The sequence below is a fragment of the Simochromis diagramma genome, unplaced genomic scaffold (genome assembly GCF_900408965.1).
Source record: "Simochromis diagramma unplaced genomic scaffold, fSimDia1.1 OVJJ01000107.1, whole genome shotgun sequence".
NCBI lineage: Eukaryota > Metazoa > Chordata > Actinopteri > Cichliformes > Cichlidae > Simochromis > Simochromis diagramma.
This window is the reverse complement of record NW_024387209.1, coordinates 5,405,278-5,429,421: the sequence shown is the minus strand read 5'-3', so window position 1 is coordinate 5,429,421 and position 24,144 is coordinate 5,405,278. Positions and strand designations below refer to the sequence as shown.

Here is a 24,144-nt window from a genome sequence, read left to right as displayed (position 1 = left end):
TCAGTTTAAATCAGCTTATTTTTATTTACAGCATTGTTTCTCCAGTTTAAATGAGTGCTGTTAGGATTTATCCAGAAAAATGTTACAAAACAAATAAATCACAAAAAACTGAATGAAAAAAAGCCACAAAATACAAACTGTACAACAGCCCAAATTACTTAAGCTCTTCTCTCTGACACAAAACAAAAATTTTGGTCTTGTATTCATGTTTTACATCTGCTTTAAAGTTTCAAAATATGTAACACTTACGTGAAACGATAAGACCAGCTTTCCAGTCAGGTTGTCAATACACTACATTTACATTCTAAAAACAGTGGATCTGAGGGCGTAAGGCCACAGTCACACAGTTCTGAGAGACCAGTCTGCAACCATTTGGGAACCATGAGAAAAAAATGTGTATTCCCCTACAGGGTGGTAAGTGGTTGGTGACAACTGGCAGGAGAAACAACCGGCAGTGCTGCATGAAAAACCCTCTATAGTCCCTGGCGGATAGTTGCAATCACTTGTAGTGCATGTAAGATGCCAACTAGTCTGCAAACACTCAACAACTACTCTCCAAAACTGTGAAAAGTGCAGTGCTAAATGGAACCATTTGTCTTCTAAGTTGAAGCTGGTAATTCATAACTTTTACTTTGAAGGGGAATGTTCTCTATTTCCTGTTTGTGTTGCACTTTTTCAGATTTTTACTAGCGCTTGACTAGTAGTTGATGAGTGTTCAGGTCACCGTCTTGCATTCAAACTTTGCATGACTGTGGCATTATACCAGCAGCCAAAATTGTGATAAGGTGTTTTTGGTGCAGCACTTAGCAACGACAAGCAACCTCCAGCAACTATTCTCCAATACACATTTTTCCCTAGCAACTGGAGTTTACAAGGGGGTCAGGAACTGGTCTCTTGGTCTGTGACTGAGACCTAATATAAAAACATTACTCTGACTAATGTGACATCAAAGGCCTGTAAAATACATCATATATAGACTGCTTACATTGCAAAAAGAATCTCTCTGCGTTCTGGATATTTTGTAACCACAAAGCAATCCTGTCAAATTATGACCAGTATAGTGTGCTATGTTTGTAAGGAAACTTTCATGGTAATCACCTGGTCTAGTAGCGTAGTTTTTGTAACAACATGTTTTCTCACTCACGCAGAGATGAGAAGTAGCCATGGTTATGTAGCCATAACCACCAGGGCCAGAGGAATTTTAGCCGGTTAGCTTCATCAGGGAATCGAACACCTAGCATGGCTCTGTCAAAAATTAGCCATTAGGTTACCAGCTAACTTTAGCTAGCTATATTTCAGCTTGATATTTATTATTTACAAAGGAAACACAATCATGTATGTCAGTCTTCTCATTCTCACCAAAAAAGTACTTTGCAAATCCCAAACTACTAATTCAAGAAATCAAAGCTGAGAATCCAAGAATAAAATGTTATAATATAAGCCAGTGTCAAAGATTTCTTTAACAGCAAGGTGCAGTTTGTTCTTTTGAGACACAAAGCACTGCGTACTAGAGGATTCATTGTCACACAATATTTTAAAAAATTACTTAGAATTGCTTTAGCAAGATTTAATTAATAAGTTGTAGAAGACACTGGTAGGAAAATTTGTTCCCTTTGGAAATTAAATTGCCCTAAACTTTCCCACAAAAAGTACCCACTCCAATGCAAATACTTCTAGAAAACTGCTGAGGGTCCTTATTTGTTAAATTCAGAACAAATGCCATTAAAAAAAAATCTAGCATAAAATTAAAGAACAGCAAAGTTCTGTGTGTCCTCTCAAGCAACTCAAACAAAAACTCACCATGTAGACTGTAACAGCCAAGAGCTGTTTTCCCAAAGATTTCTCTGTGTTCACATTGCTCTAGAATTATCTGCTACATGGACACAACCGCCTGTTGCAAGTGAAAAAAATTGATTCCCCCACTGGTTAGAGAGTGATTACTGGAGGTTGCTGCCTGCTGCCAGGTGAAATCGATCACAAAGAGAGACCAAAACCCTCCTTATGATTGTTTTTGTCACGAGCAAATTGCCTGTGGTTGCAAGGAGGTTGCAAACTGGTCTCTAGGCTGGGGCCATCTGACTCTACATTGCCATGCATCACATGTTTGGCAGTTAAGTAAAGCCTCAATAGAGCTGGAAATACTTTTTTCAACCAATTGCAACTCTTTTGCAAAAGAATTCAGGTTTAAAGCATTTTAAAATTATATTTTCCTTATATCAGACCTGCGAGCTATGCTGTCGACTTCTACATGACAGCCTCACGCTTGTGATCCTAGACAAACCTATTGGCTTTCATTGTTGTTTCCCCCATGTTGTCCCATAAAGTTTCACGCCACCTTGCACCTGCACCGAAAACCTGCAGTGGAAAGGTGCTTCCTGTTTTTAAAGGCCAGAACCAGCAGCTCTACAGGACAGTTTTGTCTTTTAATCTCAGACATATACAGTTTCCCCCCATTTACTTGATTTAAATGACAGTAACAGTGAGAATGACAATAATTATCAGTGCATTGTGTGAAATAAGTGATCCAGAAGTTAGGAGTTTATGTGACAATATTGCTATATACAACGAATGGTTTATAACTGAAACTAATGAAAACAACATTATGTTAAGTCCCTTACAACATGTCATTCATACACAATCAAATTTAAGTACAAACATATCAATCACGTCTCCAGCATTTTGGAATACAACAACAGTGAGCCAAACCAGTATACTTATCTATTAAGTATTAACTTAATAGAGACTGGAGCTGTCGCCAAGCCAGGCAAAATTATTTTGTGGACCTCACTCAGAAAACAAGAACTACATAAATAGAAAATTTACCTCAAAGTTGAGTTCAGTCCTCGTCCCATGCCGCATATCTTTATTTGACAAACAGCTAAAGCATAATTGACATTTTGCAAAGCGAGCAGGTTATTTTTGAATGTGTCTTTTTATCCGTTTCTATTTTAGTTTACGTTATTTTACATATACTTTACAGATGCCATTGATAACCACTACAAATAATATAAATAAAACTTCTTGCTCTTCATGCCCGCTATTCAGCTTAACAGCAAACAGCTGCGACACTGAGCTCCTCCATGAAACTTGAAGTGTCAGAAGGAGTGATGATAGAGGAAGCAGTATTTCACTTAGTTTACCGTCTATTTTAAAGTCCATCAAGCTCTTGAAAATGCCCAGAAAAGATATCCGCACAATACAAAAAAGAAATATTCTCTAGGTTATCTGCACAGTGCAGTACACTTTATTGTTGTTTGATGGCATTATCCTCATAGGATCTTAAGTCTTTGTTCTCACAGTCCTTCTAATGAAGTGAAATATGGGAGGGTGTCTTTTGGTTTAGTTTTTTGCTTTGAAAGTGGAAAAAATACCTGTGTTAGTTCTCAAAAACCTTGGGAGGAGAGCAAAACAGTAAGTCATGAACCTGAAGGGCTTCACACAAAAGGGCTGTCCGATCGGAATATGTCTGAGTAGCTCTTGCCGTTCATGTGCTCAGTGTGACTCTCGATGCTGTAGCATCGGTGGACTTCGGTCAGCGACGATGCCACGTAGGAGGCCGAGCGGAAGATATCAGCGTTGGCGAAAGTACCGGCAAACTGCATCCGCTGTTGATTCCAGTATCTCCGGAGAATGCTCTGAACCTGCAAGAGGAGGAACAAAGACGATGAGAGAAAAATCCGTGCTGGTGGTTGGACTTATCTCCAAGGGCGGTCCTAGCCTGTTTGGTGCCCTGGGCGAACACTCGCTTTGTGCTCTATTTGGAAGCAAATAGAGCACAATTCATGCAGTCGGGGTCAGAAGTTCACTTTCACTCATCATGGGCATGACTGTCATGACAATGATGTGCTTTTAATGATTTCATTGAACTGTTCTTTTTCCAGGGTAGAGTGATTGCACAGCATACATATTTCATAACTTAAAAAAAAAAACAAGAACAGGATAAACAAATTTGAATTTATTTTTGGAATTTCAAGAACTAGAAACTACTGAAACATCAGCATCACTGTCCACAGTAACGCCTGTTTTACATGGGCTGAGCTGACCAAGAAAGACGTCGCTGTTCCAAAATCGACACCTTTAAGCTAGACTGAAATTTGCAGCTGCTCACATTGACAAGCAAAAAAGCTTCATGGTTGGATTAAAAGATTGAGCTGTTTGGCCACAGTAACAAGAGGTATGTTTGGAGGAGTAATTGTGAGGCTTTCAAAGCTAAAAACACTGTACCAGCTGTCAAGCATAGTGGTGGTAGCATCATGCTCTGGGGCTGTTTTGTTGCCAGTGTTGCAAAAAAGTTTTGCACAAAATGGTTGGAATAATGAACGAGGAGGAGTACTACCTCCAAATTAATCAACTTCACCTCAAATCAAAAGCTAGGCAGTTAAAACTTAGACACAGTTGGGTGGGTCCAACAGGACAATGATCGCAAACACACATTAAAACTGGTTTTGGAATAATTAAAGCAGGCTAACATCAAGTTTCTGGAATGAGTCAGAATGTACATTTTGACACTGTGTGGTCAGAGAAAACTGTACACTCAAACCTTTTTTCCAGAGTCATTAAATGTATATACTGTACAGTCACAAAGTCTTTAAAGAAATCCTCAACCACAACGTTCATGTGTTTGAGCATAGCTGCACATTTTAACTCCAATCAATTTTTGTGATTTTGACTCTGTATATGACAACAGTGGTTCTTAAATAAAACAATCAAGAGGTGATTAAAGTGCAGACTTTCAACTTTAATTCAAGGGGTTTTACAAACATTTCTACATTAACTGTTGAGGAATTACAACAATTTTTATACACAGTCGCCAATTTTCATTTACGTTGAACAAACTAAGGTAATTTTATATGTAAAGGAATTGTTTAAAGACTTGGATGTAATCAAATCTATAACTCATGGACCTCACTAAGTGCCACATTTCATCCCTCAATATGTTTTGCTTGGCTTTAGGTCAGCTAACTTATCATCTGAATAATATCCAGTTTCTTTAAGACTATAGCTCTGCAAACTTAAAGATTACTCCTGCTACTCCTATCAGCAGTCACATCATCAATAAACCAGTCTCACTAATGATGGTGTCCTTCAGAGCAGAATTTTCTTTGACCTCTTAGTGGGAATTCCAGGGAAAAGCTACTAGCAAATGGAAATCTGCCCCATAACCTTCATCTTCTTAACTTGTCATGAAGTAAGTTTGAAGTTACAGAAAAACAGCACTTAATTATTTTTTATGGAAGAATCGGCAACTGTTCATTTATTAATTTGCTCAATTACTCACCTCCCCGTTGAAGAAGCAGAATATTGTCGAAACCAAGAGACCCTGAATAAAAAAAAGAAAGTTTATTACGTAAAATATGTGCTAATATTAACATTATAATGCCTCTTTCTCCAATGCATGGACTGACCTGGTAGTGCATCAGGATGTTCATGATGTAGTGATAGATCTCAGCGTGGCCATCAGGTTTATATGGGAGCAGGACAAACTGGATACCGAGAAGAGGGATGAGAATGAGGGTGGCTCTCACAGCCCTCATGTAGAGGCTGGATTCGGCCTGGTGTGTCACTCGCAGCTTGGTGATGAGAACCCGAACGATGTTCAGCAGGAAGAAAAGGTTCACCTGGAGTCAAAGTAGGCACACACAACTTTTTATTGAAATATCAGACGCAGATTAAAAGGACAGGATAGTTCTTATCAAGTCAACACCGAAAGAAAACCTGTGCCAGACCTTCAGAAAGCCTGCTCATAAAGCAAAATACATAGCATACAAGATATAAGGAAAATAGGTGGTTCTAGAGTTTTATAAATTAATGTATATAGTGAAGTACACCATCTTAATTCCTTATGACAGCTTCTACAATTTTACCTCTTTAACAGGTAGATGTGTTGTTTTTTTGTAAATTTCTTTTGACCCCTGCCTTCTTTAACATACCTTTGCCTCCAAGTCCATACTTTCTTCTTAATCCAGCTTGAATTATTTTGTGCATTGTATATCATCAGTGCAATGTTTACATCAAGTAAACTGAAAATTGTCAAGGTTTGTTGGTCATAACTAGAGATGGCGCGATACCACTTTTTTATGTCCGATACTGATACCGATATCATAAATTTGGATATCTGCCGATACCGATATGAATCCGATATAGTGCTTTTTAATCAACAAAACTGTTTTTTAAATATCTTGCTGCATTTTGTATAAGTTCATACTCAAGTTTAAAACAACAACTACACTAAAGCTATTCTGTTATACCTGTATGCAAAAAAAAATATTTCATAGTTCAGCAATACTGATCAATCTGATAAACTTAAACCTACACCATCCTCCCTATTCTGGTATTTTAAAGAGTACTTAGCATAAATATTAAGCAACCTAACTAATAGGGTTCCAACTCCCAGCAACAACAAAAATAAATAAATAAAAAATAGGGAACCACCCCTCACGCTCCACCTCATGATGCTTAATTGACGTAATCAACCTTAATTTGATGCAGTGTGAAAAAAAATGCACAGAAATCAATTCTTTTTCAAGAAATATTAAATAGATTCAACATCTTTCTTCAACAAAATTGCAGACTGCACAGATGGTACCTTCCCAAAGGAAAAAGTACTATAGCTTACTAGGGTATATTAGACTTAACAGTTACTATATGCAGTAATGGACTTCTATACATTTTACATCAGATTAAAACTTTGGGTGTAAGATTCAGATAAATATTAAATAATTAAAAGCGAGACATTTTAAATGAGAATAAGAAAGAAAAGTATGTCTTTGTGCCCCCTTTTCCCTGTTCATGCCCTATCGGCCCCCCTGGCTAAACTTTGCTAGATCCGCCCCTGCACAGTTACAGCCGTCAGCTGCGTAGAAAAAGATCCTCGAGTAGAAAGTAATATTAAATAAATTCTAACAACAGCTGATCAAGCTTAAACGTGCTGCTGTTGTTTAGCCGCTGGTTTCCTCTTTCTGGTGCAAAGTGGGCCAAAAGCAAACAAGAGAGACGGAGTCGCGACAGAAAAGCCGATCAGCTGATCGTTAAGCAGTTTCATGATTGAAGTAGCAGCCGGAGAGCGAGAGGCAGTCGCTCGTTAAGCTTAAGCAGGAATGCTTTACATTCAGAGATGGACTTACACACTTGCTTTACTTCTCTCGGGATAACTTTGTCTGAGATGAAATGCCGGGTTGCTAGCAAAGCTCCAAATGCTATCCAGACCACCACAGGTCCCGCATGCCACAGCCGCACTATCACGTGATGCATACTGCTCCGACGTGCTAACGTTCTGAGGTGAGTTACGGCGTGTTGCAAGTTTTGTGAGGTGCTTTCGTGATATTTAATGGATCGGATTACATTTTTTATTTTTCTCCGATATCCGATCCAGTAATTTAGGTCAGTATCGGACCGATACCGATACGTAATATCGGATCGGTCCATCTCTAGTCATAACTTACTTTAGCATATAAGGTGGTATTGTTTGCTTTCAATGCAGTTGGTATGGAAGTACTGGGAATCAATGAACTGGTTCTTGTGAAGTGCTTTTCTACTCCACATAAGTACTCAAAGATTGGAAATGCGTCATTCACCCATTTACCTCTTTTCATATGCTCCGTTCTATATAACATTAACACTCGCAAGCAACTTGGAGCTAGCATCTTGTCCAAGAATATTTGGATAGCCAGAGATCAAATCCCCAACCTTTCATTTAGTAAGTGAGCTACTGTACCCTCTAAGCTACAGACACCCAGGTTATTTCTGCCTGAGACAGATTCAACAAAGTGTTGGAAACAAATTCAAATTCAAATTCAAATTCAAATTTTATTTGTCACGTACACAGTCATACACAGTACGATATGTAGTGAAATGCTTGGACAACTGCTCGTGACCTAAAGAAAACAAAAAAAAGGAAAGGCTATGAATAAGATAGGAAATAAATATGAAAAATTAAAAAGGGTAAATTTAACTAGGAAGGAATAAAATATAAATTAAGGTTAAAAATGAAATAACTGTACAACACAAATTAGAATGAAGGGTAAATTTAACTGGGAAGAATAAGATAAAATATATAAATTAAAGTTGAAAATAAAATAACTGTACAACAAAATACACAATATAGAACTATATAAGAATGTATGAAGAAATCTAAATATAAATAATATATACACAATAACAGCAGCTGTACAAGTATTAACCGGAAATGAAGAATATAGTGACCGGTGTTGTGCAAAAACAAAGTCCAGAAAGTCCAGTGTGTGTGTAAGAACTGTATGTGTGGGTCAGTACTGTGTGGTGGTGTGATTGAGAGACCGTATCGCCTGCGGGAAGAAGCTCCTCCTCAGTCTCTCTGTGTTGGTCTTCAGGGAGCGGAATCGCTTTCCTGACCTCAACAGAGAGAACAGTCCGTTGTTGGGATGGCTGAGGTCCTTCACGATCTTCCTGGCCTTGGTCCAGCACCGCCTGCTGTAGATTGAGTGCAGGTCAGGGAGCTCGGAGCGGATGGTGCGCTCAGCTGACCGCACAACCCTCTGTAGAGCTCGTCTGTCCTGCATGGTGCTGTTCCCGAACCAGGTTAAGATGTTTCCCGCCAGGATGCTCTCTATGGTGCATGAGTAAAAGTTCCTGAGCACCTTGGAGGGCAGTTGGAAGTCTCTCAAGCGTCTGAGGTGGTAGAGACGCTGTCGGGCCTTTTTCACCACGGTGTTGATGTGACAGGACCATGACAGGTCCTGCGTGATGTGAACTCCGAGGTATTTGAAGCTGTCCACTCTCTCCACTGGGCACTCGTTGATGACGGGGGTCTGGTAGTTCCTCTCCTGCTTTGTGCTGAAGTCCACTATCAGCTCCTTTGTCTTACTGACGTTTAGAAGGAGGTTGTTCCTCTGGCACCAGTTCTCCAGATTCCTAATCTCCTTCAGGTAGGCCGTCTCGTTGTTATCAGAGATCAGGCCCACCACGACGGTGTCGTCAGCAAACTTGATGATGGTGGTGGAGCTGGTTGTGGCCACACAGTCATATGTGTACAAAGAGTACAGCAGGGGGCTCAGAACACACCCCTGGGGGGCTCCAGTGCTGAGAGTGGTGGAGACTGAGACATGTCCGCCCATCCTTACTGCCTGTGGTCTGCCAGTTAGGAAGTTGGAGATCCACTGACACATAGATGAGCTGAGTCCCAGATGCTCCAGCTTGGTGGTGAGGGTGGAGGGAATTATGGTGTTAAATGCAGAGCTGTAGTCTATGAAGAGCATTTTAACATAATTCCCCCTTCTAGTGTCCAAGTGAGTGAGTGATGTGTGGAGGAGATGAGAGATGGCATCGTCTGTGGAACGATTTGGACGGTAAGCGAACTGTAGTGGGTCCAGTGTGTCTGGTAGTGAAGAAATGATGAAGTCTCTGACCAGGCGTTCAAAGCACTTCATCACTACTGAGGTGAGGGCTACAGGGCGATAGTCATTGAGAGAAGCAGGGTGGGGTTTCTTCGGGACAGGAACAATGATGGACTCTTTGAAGCATGTGGGGATCACCGACTGAGATAGAGAGATGTTGAATATCTCAGTGAACACAGGAGCTAGCTGGTATGCGCAGTCTCTTAGGATACGACCTGGGATGCCGTCTGGTCCTGCTGCTTTCCTGGTGTTCACTCTCTTGAAGGCTCTCCTTACTTCATGCTCGGAGATGACTGAGCACGTTTCCGGTGCTGGCAGCATCTTCCTGTCTGCAGCCGTTAGCGCCGCTAACACTAGCATTGTTGGAGACCTTAGCTGCAGCCTCGAAGCGAGCATAGAAAGTGTTCAGCTCGTCTGCCAGAGTCACGGCCGCGTTCGTCATACCGGTTGTTGGTGCTTTATAGTCCGTTATTGTCCTTAGTCCCCGCCACAGGCTCCGAGAGTCACTCTGTTGGAGTTGTGACTCTAGTTTCCTCCCGTAGCGCTGCTTCGCCTCTTTCACCGCCCTCCGCACGTTATATGACGCGGCTTTGTACGGGTCCATGTCCCCCGTCATGAGTCCCGTGTTGTAGGCAGCGGTGCGGGATCTCAGAGCGTCGCGGATGGTTTTATCCACCCACGGCTTCTGGTTGGGAAACGTTGTGATAGTCTTTGTCTCCACGGTATCATCCGCTAGTTTCCCGATGAATCCCACAACCGCTTCCGTAAACACGTTGACGTCATCGTCGGAGCTGTTCCTGAACATGCCCCAGTCTGCGTCATCGAGTGCGTCCTGTAACGCGGCCACCGATTGGTCCGTCCAGCGCGCGACCTTCCTCTGAACCGGAACTTCCTGTTTCAGCCTTTGTTTGTATTTTGGCATGAGGAAAATGGCGGCGTGATCAGATTTGCCAAACGGGGGGCGGGATTGTGCCTTGTAGCCGTCCTTGACCGTAGTGTAGCAGTGGTCCAGTGTCCTTTCACCTCTGGTGGGGCAGGTGATGTGTTGATAAAAAAACACTCAGAGATTTTGGTTCATGTTGACATGACAGTATGACACAGTTGCTTCAGATTTATCAGCTGCACAGCCCAAAGATGCTCTGTTGGATCGAGGTCTGGTGGCTGTGCAGGCCACTAGAGTACAGTGAACTTATTGTCATGTTCAAGAAAATATACTGAGATGATCTGAGATTTTTTATTCTGCAGTAATCAAAAAATGTGTGCAATGTGGTCATAAAGGGATGGACATGGTCAGCAGCAATACTTTGGTGCTTAGGGGCCCAAATGTGCCAAGAAAATATCTTGAATATCATTACACCACCATCAGCAGCCTGACACATTGATGTAAGGTGATCCTATAAGGATGGATTGTAGACTCGGTTTCCTGTTCTTAACTGACAGGACAGACTGGTGTGGTCTTCTGCTGCTATTAAGATGCTCTCCTGCGTACCTTGGTTGTAACAAGTGGTTATTAGAGTTATTTTCCTCTTCCTGTCAGTTCAAAGCAGTCTGACCATTCTTCTCTGACCTTTGACATCAACAAAGTATTTTCACCCAGAGAACTGCCGCTAACTGGACATTTTCTCTTTTTCAGACCATCATGGTTCTTTGGAAAAATCTCAGCAGATCAGCAGCTGCTAAAATACTCAGACAAGCCCGACTAGCACCAATAAAAACGTGAAACATGAAAAGTCACTTAAATCACCTTTCTTCCCAATTTTGCTGCTGAGTTTGAACTTAATAATAATAATGCATTTTATTTGAGGGTGCCTTTCAGAAACCCAAGGTCACCTTACGAAGAACAAAATTAATAAAAGGAAAAATAATCATAAAATAAGTTAAAATTGCAAAACAGAGCTTGACAACAGATAAAATCAGCACTAAAGTGAATAAACCAGTTTAAACAGATGTGTTTTGAGCTGTGACTTAAATACGGAAAGGGAGTCAATATTTCTCATGGCTGGAGGAAGAGAGTTCCAGAGCCGAGGAGCAGAGCGACTGAAAGCTCTGTTCCCCATAGTAATAAGGCGTGAGGACGGAACAGTAAGATGAAGAGCAGATGATGATCTGAGAGGGCGGGAAACAGTGGTGATATGAAGCAGGTCACACAAATATGAAGGAGCAGATTTATGGATACACTTGTATGTAAGAAGTAAGATTTTAAAATTTATCCTGGCTTCTACGGGCAACCAGTGAAGCTGCTGAAGAATTGGGGTAATATGAGCTCTTAACGGAGTACGAGTTATGACCCGAGCTGCAGAATTTTAAGAAGTTGGAGTTTATGAAGGGACCTTTCAGGGAGACCAAATAGGAGGGAATTGCAGTAATCAATACGGGACGTAATAAGACTATGGACAAGGATGGCAGCAGCATGGGGAGTAAGGAAGGGACGGAGTCGGTTAATATTACATAAGTGAAACTATGCAGACTGGGTTATGTAATTAATGTGAGACTGGAATGAAAGAGTATTATCAAGTATGACACCCAAACTCTTAACCTGAGGGGAGGGAAGGGTGGGAGAACTTTCAATGTTAATGGAAAAACTGTGGGATTTGGTTAAGATAGAGGCTGTACCAACAAGTAAAACTTCAGTTTTATTACTGTTAAGTTTGAGAAAACTGGAGGAGAACCAGGATCTAATCTCGATAAGACAGTCTGAGAGGGAGGTAGGTGGGAGGGATGAATTGGGTTTAGAAGACATGTAGAGCTGGGTGTCATCGGCATAACAGTGAAAATTTATATTATATTTTCGTAATATATGACCAAGAGGGAAAATGTAAATAATGAATAAAAGAGGCCCTAATACTGATCCCTGGGGCACACCAGCAGAAACAGGATAGAGACTTGAAGAATGGGATTTAAATTGGATAAACTGAGTGCGGTCTGAGAGATAGGAGGTAAACCAGGTAAGTGGGGTATGACTAATACCAATGGAAGCTAACCGGTTCAGGAGAATATTGTGAGAAATGGTATCAAACGCCGTACTAAGATCAAGAAGGATGAGGATGGATAGGAGACCAGAATCAGCTGCCATCAGAAGGTCATTGGTAATCAATAACAGAGCAGTTTCTGTGCTATGATTGGGGTGGAAACCAGATTGAAATTGTTCATAGAGATTATGGTCATTGAGATATAAATGAAGCTGGGCGGCGACAACTTTTTCAAGAATTTTAGCAACTTCAGCAGGTTGTCTTGATCGTGCCTTCATGCTTAAATGAAGTGAGTTTTTAAAAGTCAGGAAAATGAACTCTGTCCACCTAACAGAACTTCTTGTTATCTTTCTTTGTTGTGTGTTGATATGCAAAAGTAAATCTGGATTCAGAGTTTAGTACTCACCACCAATGCAGCACAGATGGGTCCATGGATAATGTAAAGCAAGGAAGTGTTTATGTTGCACCTGTGAGGGAACAGATCAGATCATTATATCCAGATAGGATGGGAACACGTGATATCTGCTGAAAGGATGTGTGAATCCAAAGACTCACTTGTCACTGTAGTAAAAGTTACGCGCTATTGAGTATATCACTGCCGGCATGATTGGAAAGCCTGTGAAATCAATAATGTTGTGTGACATTTGTGTTTGATAGCCAGGAAGTATGCACGCATAAATATTCACGTCTTTAACTCACCCCAACCCAGCAGATAATACCAAAGGAGATGCTGTTCTTCTGCAAACACAGCCACAACTATCAGAGTGTGCAGGTAGATGCCCTCACAAAGCATCCAGAAGTAGTTACAGCTCATCAGGTACAAATGGATGAACTCCATCAGTGTGCAGCTTATCTGAAGGAAAACAAAACGTGTTTTTACACGACTTAAACAAATGGAGCCTGAGTTACTATCCAATATAAAAGGTGGAAAAGCAGGTCACTCACAGAGTCAGCATATTTGTGTCCTTGCTTCGCTAACATTGTGAGCACAATAACGGTCGCAATCGAGTTAAGTATGAAGGAGAGAAAGAGGTTTTTGTGGAGAGTTATCCTTTGGCAGCTCAGACTCCTGATGGTTATTAGAAAAGAAGACACATTAGATTTTTACTATTGAATCACAGATTTGTCCATAAAGTCACAACAAGCACCACTGAGACACCGACCCCATCTCCCCAGTCAAAACAGGTCCAGGCATCATGCCAAAAACTGCATCAGAAATGGACGGATGTTCATGCATAGATGTATATTGTTGCAATAAGGAATGCATTTTGTAATTAATTATTATTATTATTACTTGGGGATTTCTTTCTAACAATTTTGGGCACTTTCAAATGTCAGCTTGACAGCCTTTAAACCGCTGTCAACTGCTGTGAATGTGCAAGATCTAAATCTAGTTTCTCCTGCATTGAAAGTTAGTAATAACAAACTAATAATGTTATCTACTACTTGGGTTTCTAAATGGCCCTGATGAGATAGGAAAATTAAATGTATTAAAGCTACCAAGAAGAAAAACAATCTATGGCAATTTAAATTGTGGAGATTTAAGGGAATAAAAAACAGAATTTAGCAAATTATATGGGACATGAAACACTGGGATTGAAAGTTTGAAAACTTTTTAGTAATTAACATTTTCTTTAATTTAAGTCCCAAGACTTTTCAACACAGTTATGCAGTTAACATAAATTTACAATGAAACTTGGTCTCATTTGTTGTATGTGACTTGTCTCCATTGACTCCTTGCTTTCTGTTGTCAGCATTACAAGCCTCTGCTACTTATTACAAAACAATTTAGAGTGAAAATGCAGAGAAGATGGGTACACTGTCATCATAAAGGGATAGACGTTGTCAGCAACAATACTCAGGAAGGCTGTGGTGTTTAAAAGATGCTCAGTTGTTACTAAGTGGCCCAAAGTATGGAAAGAAAATACCCCCACACCATGACACCACCACAAGCCTGAACTGCTGATATTAGGAAGGATGGATGAAAGCACGAATATGCTTTCATGTGGTTTTCATCATTCTGACCACACCATGTTAATGTCTCATCAGACCAGGCAACATCTTTCTTTTTCTTCTTTTATTGTCCAATTTTGGTGAATTGTAGCCTCAACCTCGTGTTCTTAGTTGACAGGAGTGGCTTACAACTGCTGCTGTAAATCATCTGTCTCTAGACTGAGGTGTTACGACAAGTGGTTATTTGAGTTATTGTTGCTTTCTTAGCAGCTTTAAGCACTAAAGCCATTCTTCTCTCAAGACATCGTCACCCAGAGAACTGAAACAGACTCCCCCCCCGATCACTCTATGTAAACTCTAGAGATTGCTGTGTGGCAAAAAGCTGAGCATTTTCTGAAATACTCAGTCCCACCTGTCTGGCACCAACAACCATATCACATTCAAGTTACTTAAATGAGCGATCCTCAGTTTTCACTTCAGCAGGCACGTCTACACGCCTAAATGGATTGAGTTGCTGCCACGTGATTTGTTGCCAAGATATTTGCTTTGCATTTGAGTTCTGTACCTAATAAAGTGGGTGTACAAAATCTTAACTAATCACAGTAAGAGCAATACAAAAGATAAAATATAAAATAATATACTATAAAATATAAATAAGAACAGTGCCAGACTTACTTAAAGTGGAAAAAAATTCCCAGTGAAATCAGCAAAGACAGCAGCGAAAGTCCATGACCGATCATAACCAAGTAGAAGTGAGTCATTGTTGCCTGTTACAAAACACAATACATACAGGTTTGCATTAATTATTGACTATCGACTTCTATTGTGCTTTACTGATTTTATTGTACTTTGTTCACTTTTACCTCTCCGTGATGTGTGAAGTTGGCTTTGCAGTTTGTGTAGTTGGTCCACGTCCTGTTGCTCTCCGGATGCCGTGCCCACTCTCCAGTCTCTGTGCAAACTTTTTGAGCCATCACTGTGAGCAGATTTGAAAATAAATCGTCATTTTATTATGTTGATACTTTGGCACTGTTGAGTTTAAACAGAAGGTGGACAGCAGAGGGGGAGAGTGCCATCAAGCTAAAGGAGTCCAGGCTTGGTAACCCTGTGTGACTTCAGAAGCAGCTGACAGGTACTGACAGGCCAAGCAGGATGTAGCCCAGGCAGCAGCCGAAGCTTTAATTCAAACTGCACTAAACTGCATAAAAGTTCGAATCATTAATTGATTGACTGATCGATACCGTTCTTAGCTATGTTTATAGTGATTTTACAGCTCTCAGTTTAACAACCCTAATGACATAAAGGAAAAATAATGTGAACGGTCAAGGTTAATGATGTTATGTGAAATCACAGAGGGCACAGAGATTTACCGTGTGTATCAAAATCATCAAAGTAGTCTGGACAGTTCTGCTCTTTGACGCCAGCTTTAGTTTCATCCCAGCACAGCCAGCCGTCCCACGTCATGTTGCACATCGGCTCCGCTAACAGAGGCAGAAGACAGACCGGCAAAATCACGTTAAAGAAGAAAGGCATGAAAGTTCAGTTCTGCTTTTCCTTTCATTTTAATTATTTTTATAGTCATATTAACAGATTTTAGTACTGTAATACAAAACACACAATTCTTTAGGTACATATACAGATTATACCTGCAGCATTTACTGCATTTATGCAGAACTTTTACATGCCATTGAGTATTTTTATGGTGTGATACTGTGCATGTCTACCACTGCTCACCAGTCGTTTTTGTTTTGTGCTGCGACTCTGTTATCCTCTGGAAACATCTGTACTGGGCCATGGTGATTTTGGATCCATGGTTCACTGAATGATTCGCTGGTTCCTTGTGAACGTCTTTAGCTGTTGCCTCCACCAGCATCTGGAAACACAAAATTTGCAAATGTCAAAAATGTGTAATTCAACCATTCGAGCTGGTGTTCCTCAACTCGTCTCATCCTGTTTACCTTTCATACAGAGAACCCATTCCATAAAGCACCTTTCATGCTATACTCAAAGCAAAATAATTGACTTTTTATACATAATTTAGCCATCTACTCAACTGTTATCCCATACGTTTAGCTTGGAAGTTATACTCTTACAGTAAAAAGCTTTAGTTGCCAAACAGAGTTTCTCACATTGGACTCTATTGGGCTGTAAAACAAGCTCATATCATGACCCCTCCACCACTGTGCTGACAGCTGGTATGAGGTTTTTGGCTTTGTGCATTATGGCCAATCATCGCCACTGGTCTCATCTGTTCAAAGGGCACTGTTCCAGAAGTTTGGTGGTTTGTTCCGGTGCAGCTTTACAAGCCTAAGCCGAGCTGTTGTGTTAGTTTTAGAGAGAAGACACTTTCTTCTGGTAATCCTTCCAAACAAACCACACTTGGTCATTCTTTTTCTAATTTTAGTGTCTTGAACTTTTACATTTAACGTGCTAACTGTGGTTCCGTATGTGATAAATAAATACTGACACGATGTAAATTTGTCATGTTGTGAGGTTGTATTTACCTGCTGAGCACGAGAATATTTTTATTATGTCTTGAGAGGTGAAACCCTAGAACCAAAAGAGACTCTGCTTTCTGTTTACTGTGGCTGTGCTCTGACTTGATCTACTACAAGTTTTGTAACTTTAGGGAAGCAACAGTCAATCAAAAGAGCCAAACTTAGCCAATAAAAAAAAGAGTTTACTGTATTTTGACAGAGAGTTGTTTGTTAGAAACAACGAGTTTGCATGAAGTTTATTTTAAATAGCTGAGATTATTTTTCAAATGCAAATTCAGCACTCTGTGATACATCTGGGAACATTTATCTGACATTAAAAAAGGAAAATGCTCTAAAGATATATCATTTATTCCAGCAGAGCCAACTTGTCATTTTCTTTACTAAAAAAAACCTTAAAACATCAACGCATGGTGTGACAGTTAATGCTCAACTCATAAATATGTACCAGACTGTTGTCCCTGTTATCAATAGTAAAGGAAAACATTTAAGTACCTTGTTGAGGGAGCACAGGACCAGGAGTAGCACGACGTAGCTCAGATCCATGTGCGCTCTGATCTTCATACGTTTCCTAAAGAAAAGTCACAAGAGTTGCAGCTGAGGAAAGAAATTTCTCCAAAATATGCACACAACATATTACAGGTGCTGGTCGCATACAGATTAAAAGCATAGCCTTTGGACACTCGCCATTAGACTGGACGATATTTTTATACTTCGTTAGATGTTATTTTTATTAGTGTTGGAGGAACAGGTAAAAATGTCACCACTATCCCAAATAGTTTTCTCCCAAAGGCCCGATAATAACAACAACACTTCCTGAGCTGCAGCAGCTGCTGGGCTGATCCAGCACACAATGTGCTGACAGGAGCTGAAAACAAACTCAACGTTCATGTGCTCTGTACTGCCAGGACCATAAAATAACACATTTAGCATTAAAATTTGGTATCTTCGTATTATTATTTTTACTATTAAATTTGTCATTTTGCCTTCTAATTATCTTTCAAAGCCAATATCAGGTCCCCCATCCTTTGAAACTGAGAGGGAAATGCTTGTAGCTTCATGTTGTTAACTTGTAATGAGCAGGCCTCTCCTTTTTTGGATGTTGAGGTTACAGATTTGACCTGTTGCTTCCTCCGTTCTCCCTTCCTTCCTTCCTGCATGCTTATTAAGCACCGTGAGCAGGTTTAACCAAAGTTTAGCCAGAAGACATCACCACGTCAAATACCTGTACAGTTGGTGTGGCAGAAGCTCTTGAACCTAGTGTGGTTCGTACATTAAAAAAACATGTATCCTTCAGTCAACAAGAAGCTCAGTTTTTTCTGACACATGTAGTGCTGTGCAAACGTCCGGAGCCACCCTCATTTCTTTCTATTTTGCTTCCAAGGAGCCAGAAATACATTTTTGGAGGCACAGTGGCTGCTTTTTCACCCATTTTCAGAAGAATGCTTTTTTTGTTTGTTAAGCTACTTCACAATCATTCAAGCACAAAAAAGTCTCCTAACTCAAGGGATGAACCAGTGTTGTGGCTACATAACACATAACTCAGCAAAGAAACCATTTTAAATTGTATCTTTAGGCACTTTGTTGTTAGCAGCCTGTCACAAAAACACATCGTTTGTTCACATAGCTTTAGTTGAATCTATAAAAAATGCCAAAGATAACACAGTCTGACATAACATTGTATTTTTGCAAGAACAAGGTGATTCTCAAAAAGCTGTTACTTCAAAATTTCAGCATATCTCAGCATATTGTGCAGTGTGTCAGAGGACAAAAGAAGTGGCAGGTCTAAAGAAACAAAACTATCTACAGCAGATGAACAGGATCTGAAAGTCATGTCTTTTCACATACAGTAACAGGAAAAAACCCAAAGTCCTGCATTTCAGCCAGTGGTGTTGGAGATCTTGTCAAAATTAATGAATTATGAACACAGAAAAGTACCATCGTGCAAAACCATCTTGAAAGCATCTGATTGGCAGCAGCTTCATTTTTTAGCATGACAATCATCCCAAACACACTGCCAATGCAATAAAATCATACTTGTATAGAAAAACACACAGTGGAGCACTATCAGCCATGGATTGGCCTCCCCAAAACCCGGACCCCAACATTACCGGAGCAGTGTGGGATCATGTTGACAGAGAACAGAACAAAAGGCAGAAACATCCAAAGAAGAGCTTTGAATGCTTTGAATTGTGCAAACTCTGTTTTTGCCTTACACACTGTAATTACACGTTTGTTACAATAAATCCCTCCACTTATTTCCCATTTTCCTAGAAAAATATAAAGAAACGGGGATTGGCTCATGACTTCTGCACAGGACTGTAGCATAGAAGAAGCTAACATCAAAGCAGCTGCTACTTAGAGATATTTTAATTTAACTACAACAACAACTTTTCTTATGTTTGCAAGACTTTTTTTTTAATTCACTTTTTACCTCACTGCAAACTGTGGTTGAACATATGTATAAGAATATATTTAGTATCAAAAAAAATTAATAATGCAATAAAAACTGAAATATTAAATGCAACAGTAAATACATCAAGGGGAGAGAAAGGTTAATAAATAGAGAAGCAAATTAAAACATAAATATTAAATTTATGTCACATAAATTAATGCCTGTAGCCTACAGCTTAAGTAAAAGTAACTTACTATGGCAATTTCGATCCTCATGCAGGCCTTAAAGGGCCAGAAAACTGCACCCTAACAGAAAATATTTTAAATCCTCTTAAATGTCTCTTGCAGATGCTAATAGATGAAGATTCACGTTTGTAACTAAACTAAATAACAGGGTTAAACCTGCTTTGGCAGGAAAAAGTCCAATGTTGAGCTGGGTAGTCTAAAACCAAAGTCTGTGTCTTCAGTGACAAAGGCGTTGCACAATAACTTTAAAGCTGTTGATTACATTAAAGCATTTGCACCACTTCATAAACTGTCATTAATGAGTCTATACCTTTCATATCTACAGTTTAATGCAGCACCAGAAAGTCTCTCTCGACATCAAACTCTTTCTGAGTTTCTCCTCTCAGTATGTGAGTGTCATACAACCCATCTATAATCTTGCAGCACAAATGTAATTAATTTCCACCTCCTCTGGCTGCTAATTCAGGAAATCTTTGTCACTTTAACAGATTAATATCCTCTTGAACACACCCAAAAAAAAGGGAAAACACTACATGCAGAATGATTTCCTGCTGCTATGCAAAAAAGACATCCAATATCTATTCGTGCAGTCACTCCCTTGGTGTGTAATCCATTTGTGTGAGAACTCAGAGATTTAACCACTTCTACATGAGAAATGCCCTTCACTGAAAACACCGTCCTGTCCTGGAAATCTGTGTTTTTCCCACTCATGACGGCCACTATTGCAGCTTTTTGTTAGGTGTTACAGAAAGCATATACAGTCACCCGCCACTTTATTAGGTACACCTGTACATTTCATCGGCAGTAGCTCAACATATTTAGGTGTCCAGACCTGATCATGACAACCTGCTCAAGTTCAAATTGAGCAACAGAACTTGGAAGAAAACAATTTTGAATGCCTCGTGGCTGTTGGTGGTCTGTCAGAAACTGCTTATCTGCTGGGATTTTCCTACACAACCATCACTAGGGTTTACAGAGAGTGATCTGAAGAGGAGAAAATATGCAATGAGCGGCAGTTGTCTGAGTGAAAATGCCTTCAGAGGAGAATGACCATCCTGCATAACTTGTTGCCAGTGTTGGGACTAACGCGTTATTAAGTAACGTGTTACAGTAACTACGTTATTATTGTGGTAACGAGCACGGTAACTAGTTATTATGCCAAAATCAGGAACGCGTTACTCGTTACTGGGATTTAGATAGGGACGTTATTCGTTACTTCGTGTGGTGGCTATCGCGGAGCTTCCACAGATTCAATAACATTAGCAAGTGGTGGAGGCCAGCAGGTGGATGAGAGAAAGGGGAGGGAGGAGGAGGAGAGACCCGAGGCGGCTGCCGGTCCGAGTGTCAGGTGAACTGAACTTCAGGTAAGAAGTTATAACACAGCAAAATCTCCAGTGTTAAATTAACACTGGAGAGTGTCTATATGGGTCCACACCTCTGAGTGTTAAATACAACACTGTTGAGTGTTAAATTAACACTTTTGACAGTGTTATATGTTTAAAAGTAACCTAGTCAGTTTTGAAGATTAACAAAGACTAACACTGAGCAGTGCTGATTTTCTAACACTGGAAAATAACTCAAAATGTTAGAAATATTCCAGTGTTAGAAAATCAGCACTGCTCAGTGTTAGTCTTTGTTAATCTTCAAAACTGACTAGGTTACTTTTAAACATATAACACTGTCAAAAGTGTTAATTTAACACTCAACAGTGTTGTATTTAACACTCAGAGGTGTGGACCCATATAGACACTCTCCAGTGTTAATTTAACACTGGAGATTTTGCTGTGAACCTGCAGTCCATCTGGGTCAGATATAAACCAAGTTTAGTTGGAGTTTATTTTCGTTATGCTGACTTTTTCGTACTGCGTGCTAGCATGACGGAGTTTCTATACAGCTGGGTGGGTGCTATGATGTTACTGATGTTGAACTTTATTTTGTTCATAAGGTTAATTATTAGAGTTGCCAACCGTTCAGTAAAAAACTGAATCGTCTCGTATTCAGAGAAAATATTACGCGTTTCGTATTGAGGTGAAAAGGAACCCAGTTTGTCCCGGACTTCAGCTACAATGAAAAAGACACAAAGCTGGAGTTAATCTGTCTTTGCTGCACAGCTGCCTCTTCTTCTCTCTTTCTCTCCCCCTCCCTCTCCTGTTTCTACTTCAACCATGAAACTGATCAATGATCAGCTGATCGGCTTTTCTGTCTTGTTTGTTTATCGCCCACTTTGCGCCAGAAAGAAGAAACCAGTGGATGTTGCGCTAAACAACAGCAGCACGTTTAAGCTTGATCAGCTGTTGTTAGAATTTATTTAATATTAATTTCTAGTATCAGCTGATGTTTGCTGGAGCCACAGCTGTAAAGCTGCTGGTCATGATATCAGTTTGGTTATCTGGTGAGAGGGAAACATGAAGATGAAACCAGGAGATGTCCTTACTGAATCATCAGAGCTGAACAGGTGATGGAGAAACAGGTTTACCTTTTAGGTGACATGAAAGAGTTGAAGGGAAGTTATGAACTGTTTCTGAGAGACAAATAACACCAGGATCCTTTTTTATGTAGCTGACAGCTGGTAACTGTGCAGGGGCGGCTCTAGCAAAGTGTTGCCAGGGGGCCAGGTAGGACATTAACAGGGAAAGGGGGGCACAAAGAAGTTAAACTTAACTTAAAACCAAAGTTACTTTCCCTAGTAACTAGTTACTTTGAAAGTAACGAGTAACTTGAAGTAACTGAGTTACATTTGATTGAAGTAACTAGTAATGTAACTAAGTTACTAATTTAAAGTAACTTACCCAACACTGCTTGTTGCGACCAAGGTATGCAGAAAAGCATCTTACTAGCAGCAGAAGACCATGTTGGGTGTAACTCCTGTCAGCTAAGAACAGGAAATGTGGCTACAATTCAAATTTACCCCAAGTGGAAAATAGAAGATTGAAAAATGTTTTTTTCTCTGATAACCGCATTTATCCATGCTGCCTCGTATCAACAGTCAGGCTGCTGGTCTTATGGTGTGGGGGATAGTTCTTCGGCACACTTTGGCCCCCTCAGCACCAGTTGAGCATCATTTAAACACCACAGCCTGCCTGAGTTTTGTTGCTGACCATGTCCATCCATTTATGACCACAGTGTATCCATGCTTGACATGCTATGAAGTCAATATGGCCCCAAATCTCTGAGGAATGTTTCCAGCATCTTGTTGAATCTGTGCTAGTAAGAAGACAGGTCTGAAGAGAAAGAGTCCAGCCTGGTACTAGCACATGTACCTAATACCTAATAAAGTGGCTAATAAGTGATTTTACTGCATCACTTTGGTAAGTCGGTAAATATGTTGTGGACTCATGTCACACCATAAGCTCCCACCAACATTTTAAACAGTTCAAATTGGACTTGACGTTTGTTTTTGTTTTTTTTTTCAGCTTGTCTTTTAATTCTTCCACATCATTCACACATTTTAATTTCTTTCTGTGCTCGTGCCTGATATGACAACAACGTGACATTAAGCAATGAACATTTTGACCCGTTTTCAGCATCTTGACCAGAGTGCAAGTACAAGTTCCAAGAGCTTACCTTCACACAAAAGAAGAAACAAAACTCAGAGTTGCCAGAGTCAGGAGTAATCCTTCAGTCTGAGAGTTTGCCTTTGCTGATAAAGGAAAACAATGAAACAACCCTGATCCCCCTTTTTTGTTTCCAGGGGCAGATCTCCACTGCTTGTTTCACACCGGAGACACAGGCGACACTGAGCTGGGCTGTCCTGATAAAAACGGACTGACTGGAGCTGCTGATGACATCACACGGTTGTCTGCTGTGACGAGACATCCCAGGAGAGCAACGATGAGCATTACAACAAGGCTGGACATTAATCATATAGATGAAGGATGTGAGGATGTAAGTGCTGTGACTGAACAACGGATTTATTGCTACCTGTAGCTTTACTGCATAGAGAGTTTTATAGTCTTAAGAAATGACTGCAAATGTATAACACTCATCGGCGACCTTATGATGAGTGGAAGCAGGACGAAAAACAATAAAATGACGCAATATATAATAAATCACTGTGCATTTGGACCTTTTTTCATTTATTTATTTAACTGCAGAAACCGAACCAAAGAGCATGAAGGTTTTAATTCCTTAACAAAGGCGACCTCTGCTGGGCAAAAATAATAAATAGAGCCGGCACTCCATACATTCTTGATTTAAATCTATGGGAATTTATCTTCAAACATAACTGAAACCACATCGCACAGCTGTGTGATCGAAAGCAATGTGGGCTGTAGCTCATCTTGTGTATTAGACTGGTAATCTGTAAGAGCACGAGCTGTTCTGTGAGATTTTACAATTTACATTCACTGACCACTTTATCAGATGCTGGAAACATTCCTCAGAGATTTTGATCGATGTTGACATAACTGTACCACACACTGTGGATAAATATTATACAGGATAATCTGTATGTACATAGAGTTTTGGCCTTTTTAACAAACAGTTCACAGCTGTCAACAGAATTGAAAAAAGGAAACTTCAGATCCTTAAGTGTGAGAGGACAGCAAGGGTTCAGCTTTATTCCAGCTGTGAGAGATGAACTTCACATTTGAGAGACTGTGACGATTCGTTTCTCTTTGTGATTACAGGAGCTGCCCTCAGATTCAGACCTCAACACCACGTGACAAACAAAATCATCCTGTGTGTTCGCTCTTTATGCTAAGAAAGTTAAAGGCA

General features: G+C 40.2%; 1 protein-coding gene across 2 annotated transcripts; it reads right to left on the bottom strand.

The window, feature by feature from the left end:
* Positions 1-23,304, bottom strand: LOC120746265 (calcitonin gene-related peptide type 1 receptor-like). Of its 2 annotated transcripts, none has more exons than XM_040051661.1 (13): positions 22,993-23,304; positions 17,284-17,359; positions 16,028-16,166; positions 15,664-15,774; positions 15,157-15,269; positions 14,969-15,060; positions 13,286-13,409; positions 13,040-13,193; positions 12,896-12,956; positions 12,747-12,807; positions 5,406-5,618; positions 5,279-5,320; positions 1-3,641 (listed from the first exon to the last, which is right to left on the bottom strand). In XM_040051661.1, exons 2-13 carry the CDS (start codon positions 17,350-17,352, stop codon positions 3,435-3,437), a joined length of 1,386 nt encoding a protein of 461 aa, XP_039907595.1. In that variant the 5' UTR covers positions 17,353-17,359; positions 22,993-23,304; the 3' UTR covers positions 1-3,434. The 2 variants fall into 2 exon arrangements, with proteins under 2 accessions (XP_039907595.1, XP_039907594.1); XM_040051660.1 differs by having other exon boundaries at positions 14,969-15,063; positions 22,993-23,301.
* Positions 23,305-24,144: the final 840 nt, after the last annotated feature.

Bases quoted from the DNA above. Each gene is read 5' to 3' on its own strand.
- LOC120746265 (XM_040051660.1), bottom strand. From the start codon at position 17,352: ATGAAGATCAGAGCGCACATGGATCTGAGCTACGTCGTGCTACTCCTG. The intron at 13,194-13,285 runs GTGAGTGACCTG...GTTTTCCTTCAG, and splicing joins GACACAAATATGCTGACTCT to ATAAGCTGCACACTGATGGA. The intron at 12,808-12,895 runs GTGAGTCTTTGG...GTTCCCTCACAG, and splicing joins AACTTTTACTACAGTGACAA to GTGCAACATAAACACTTCCT.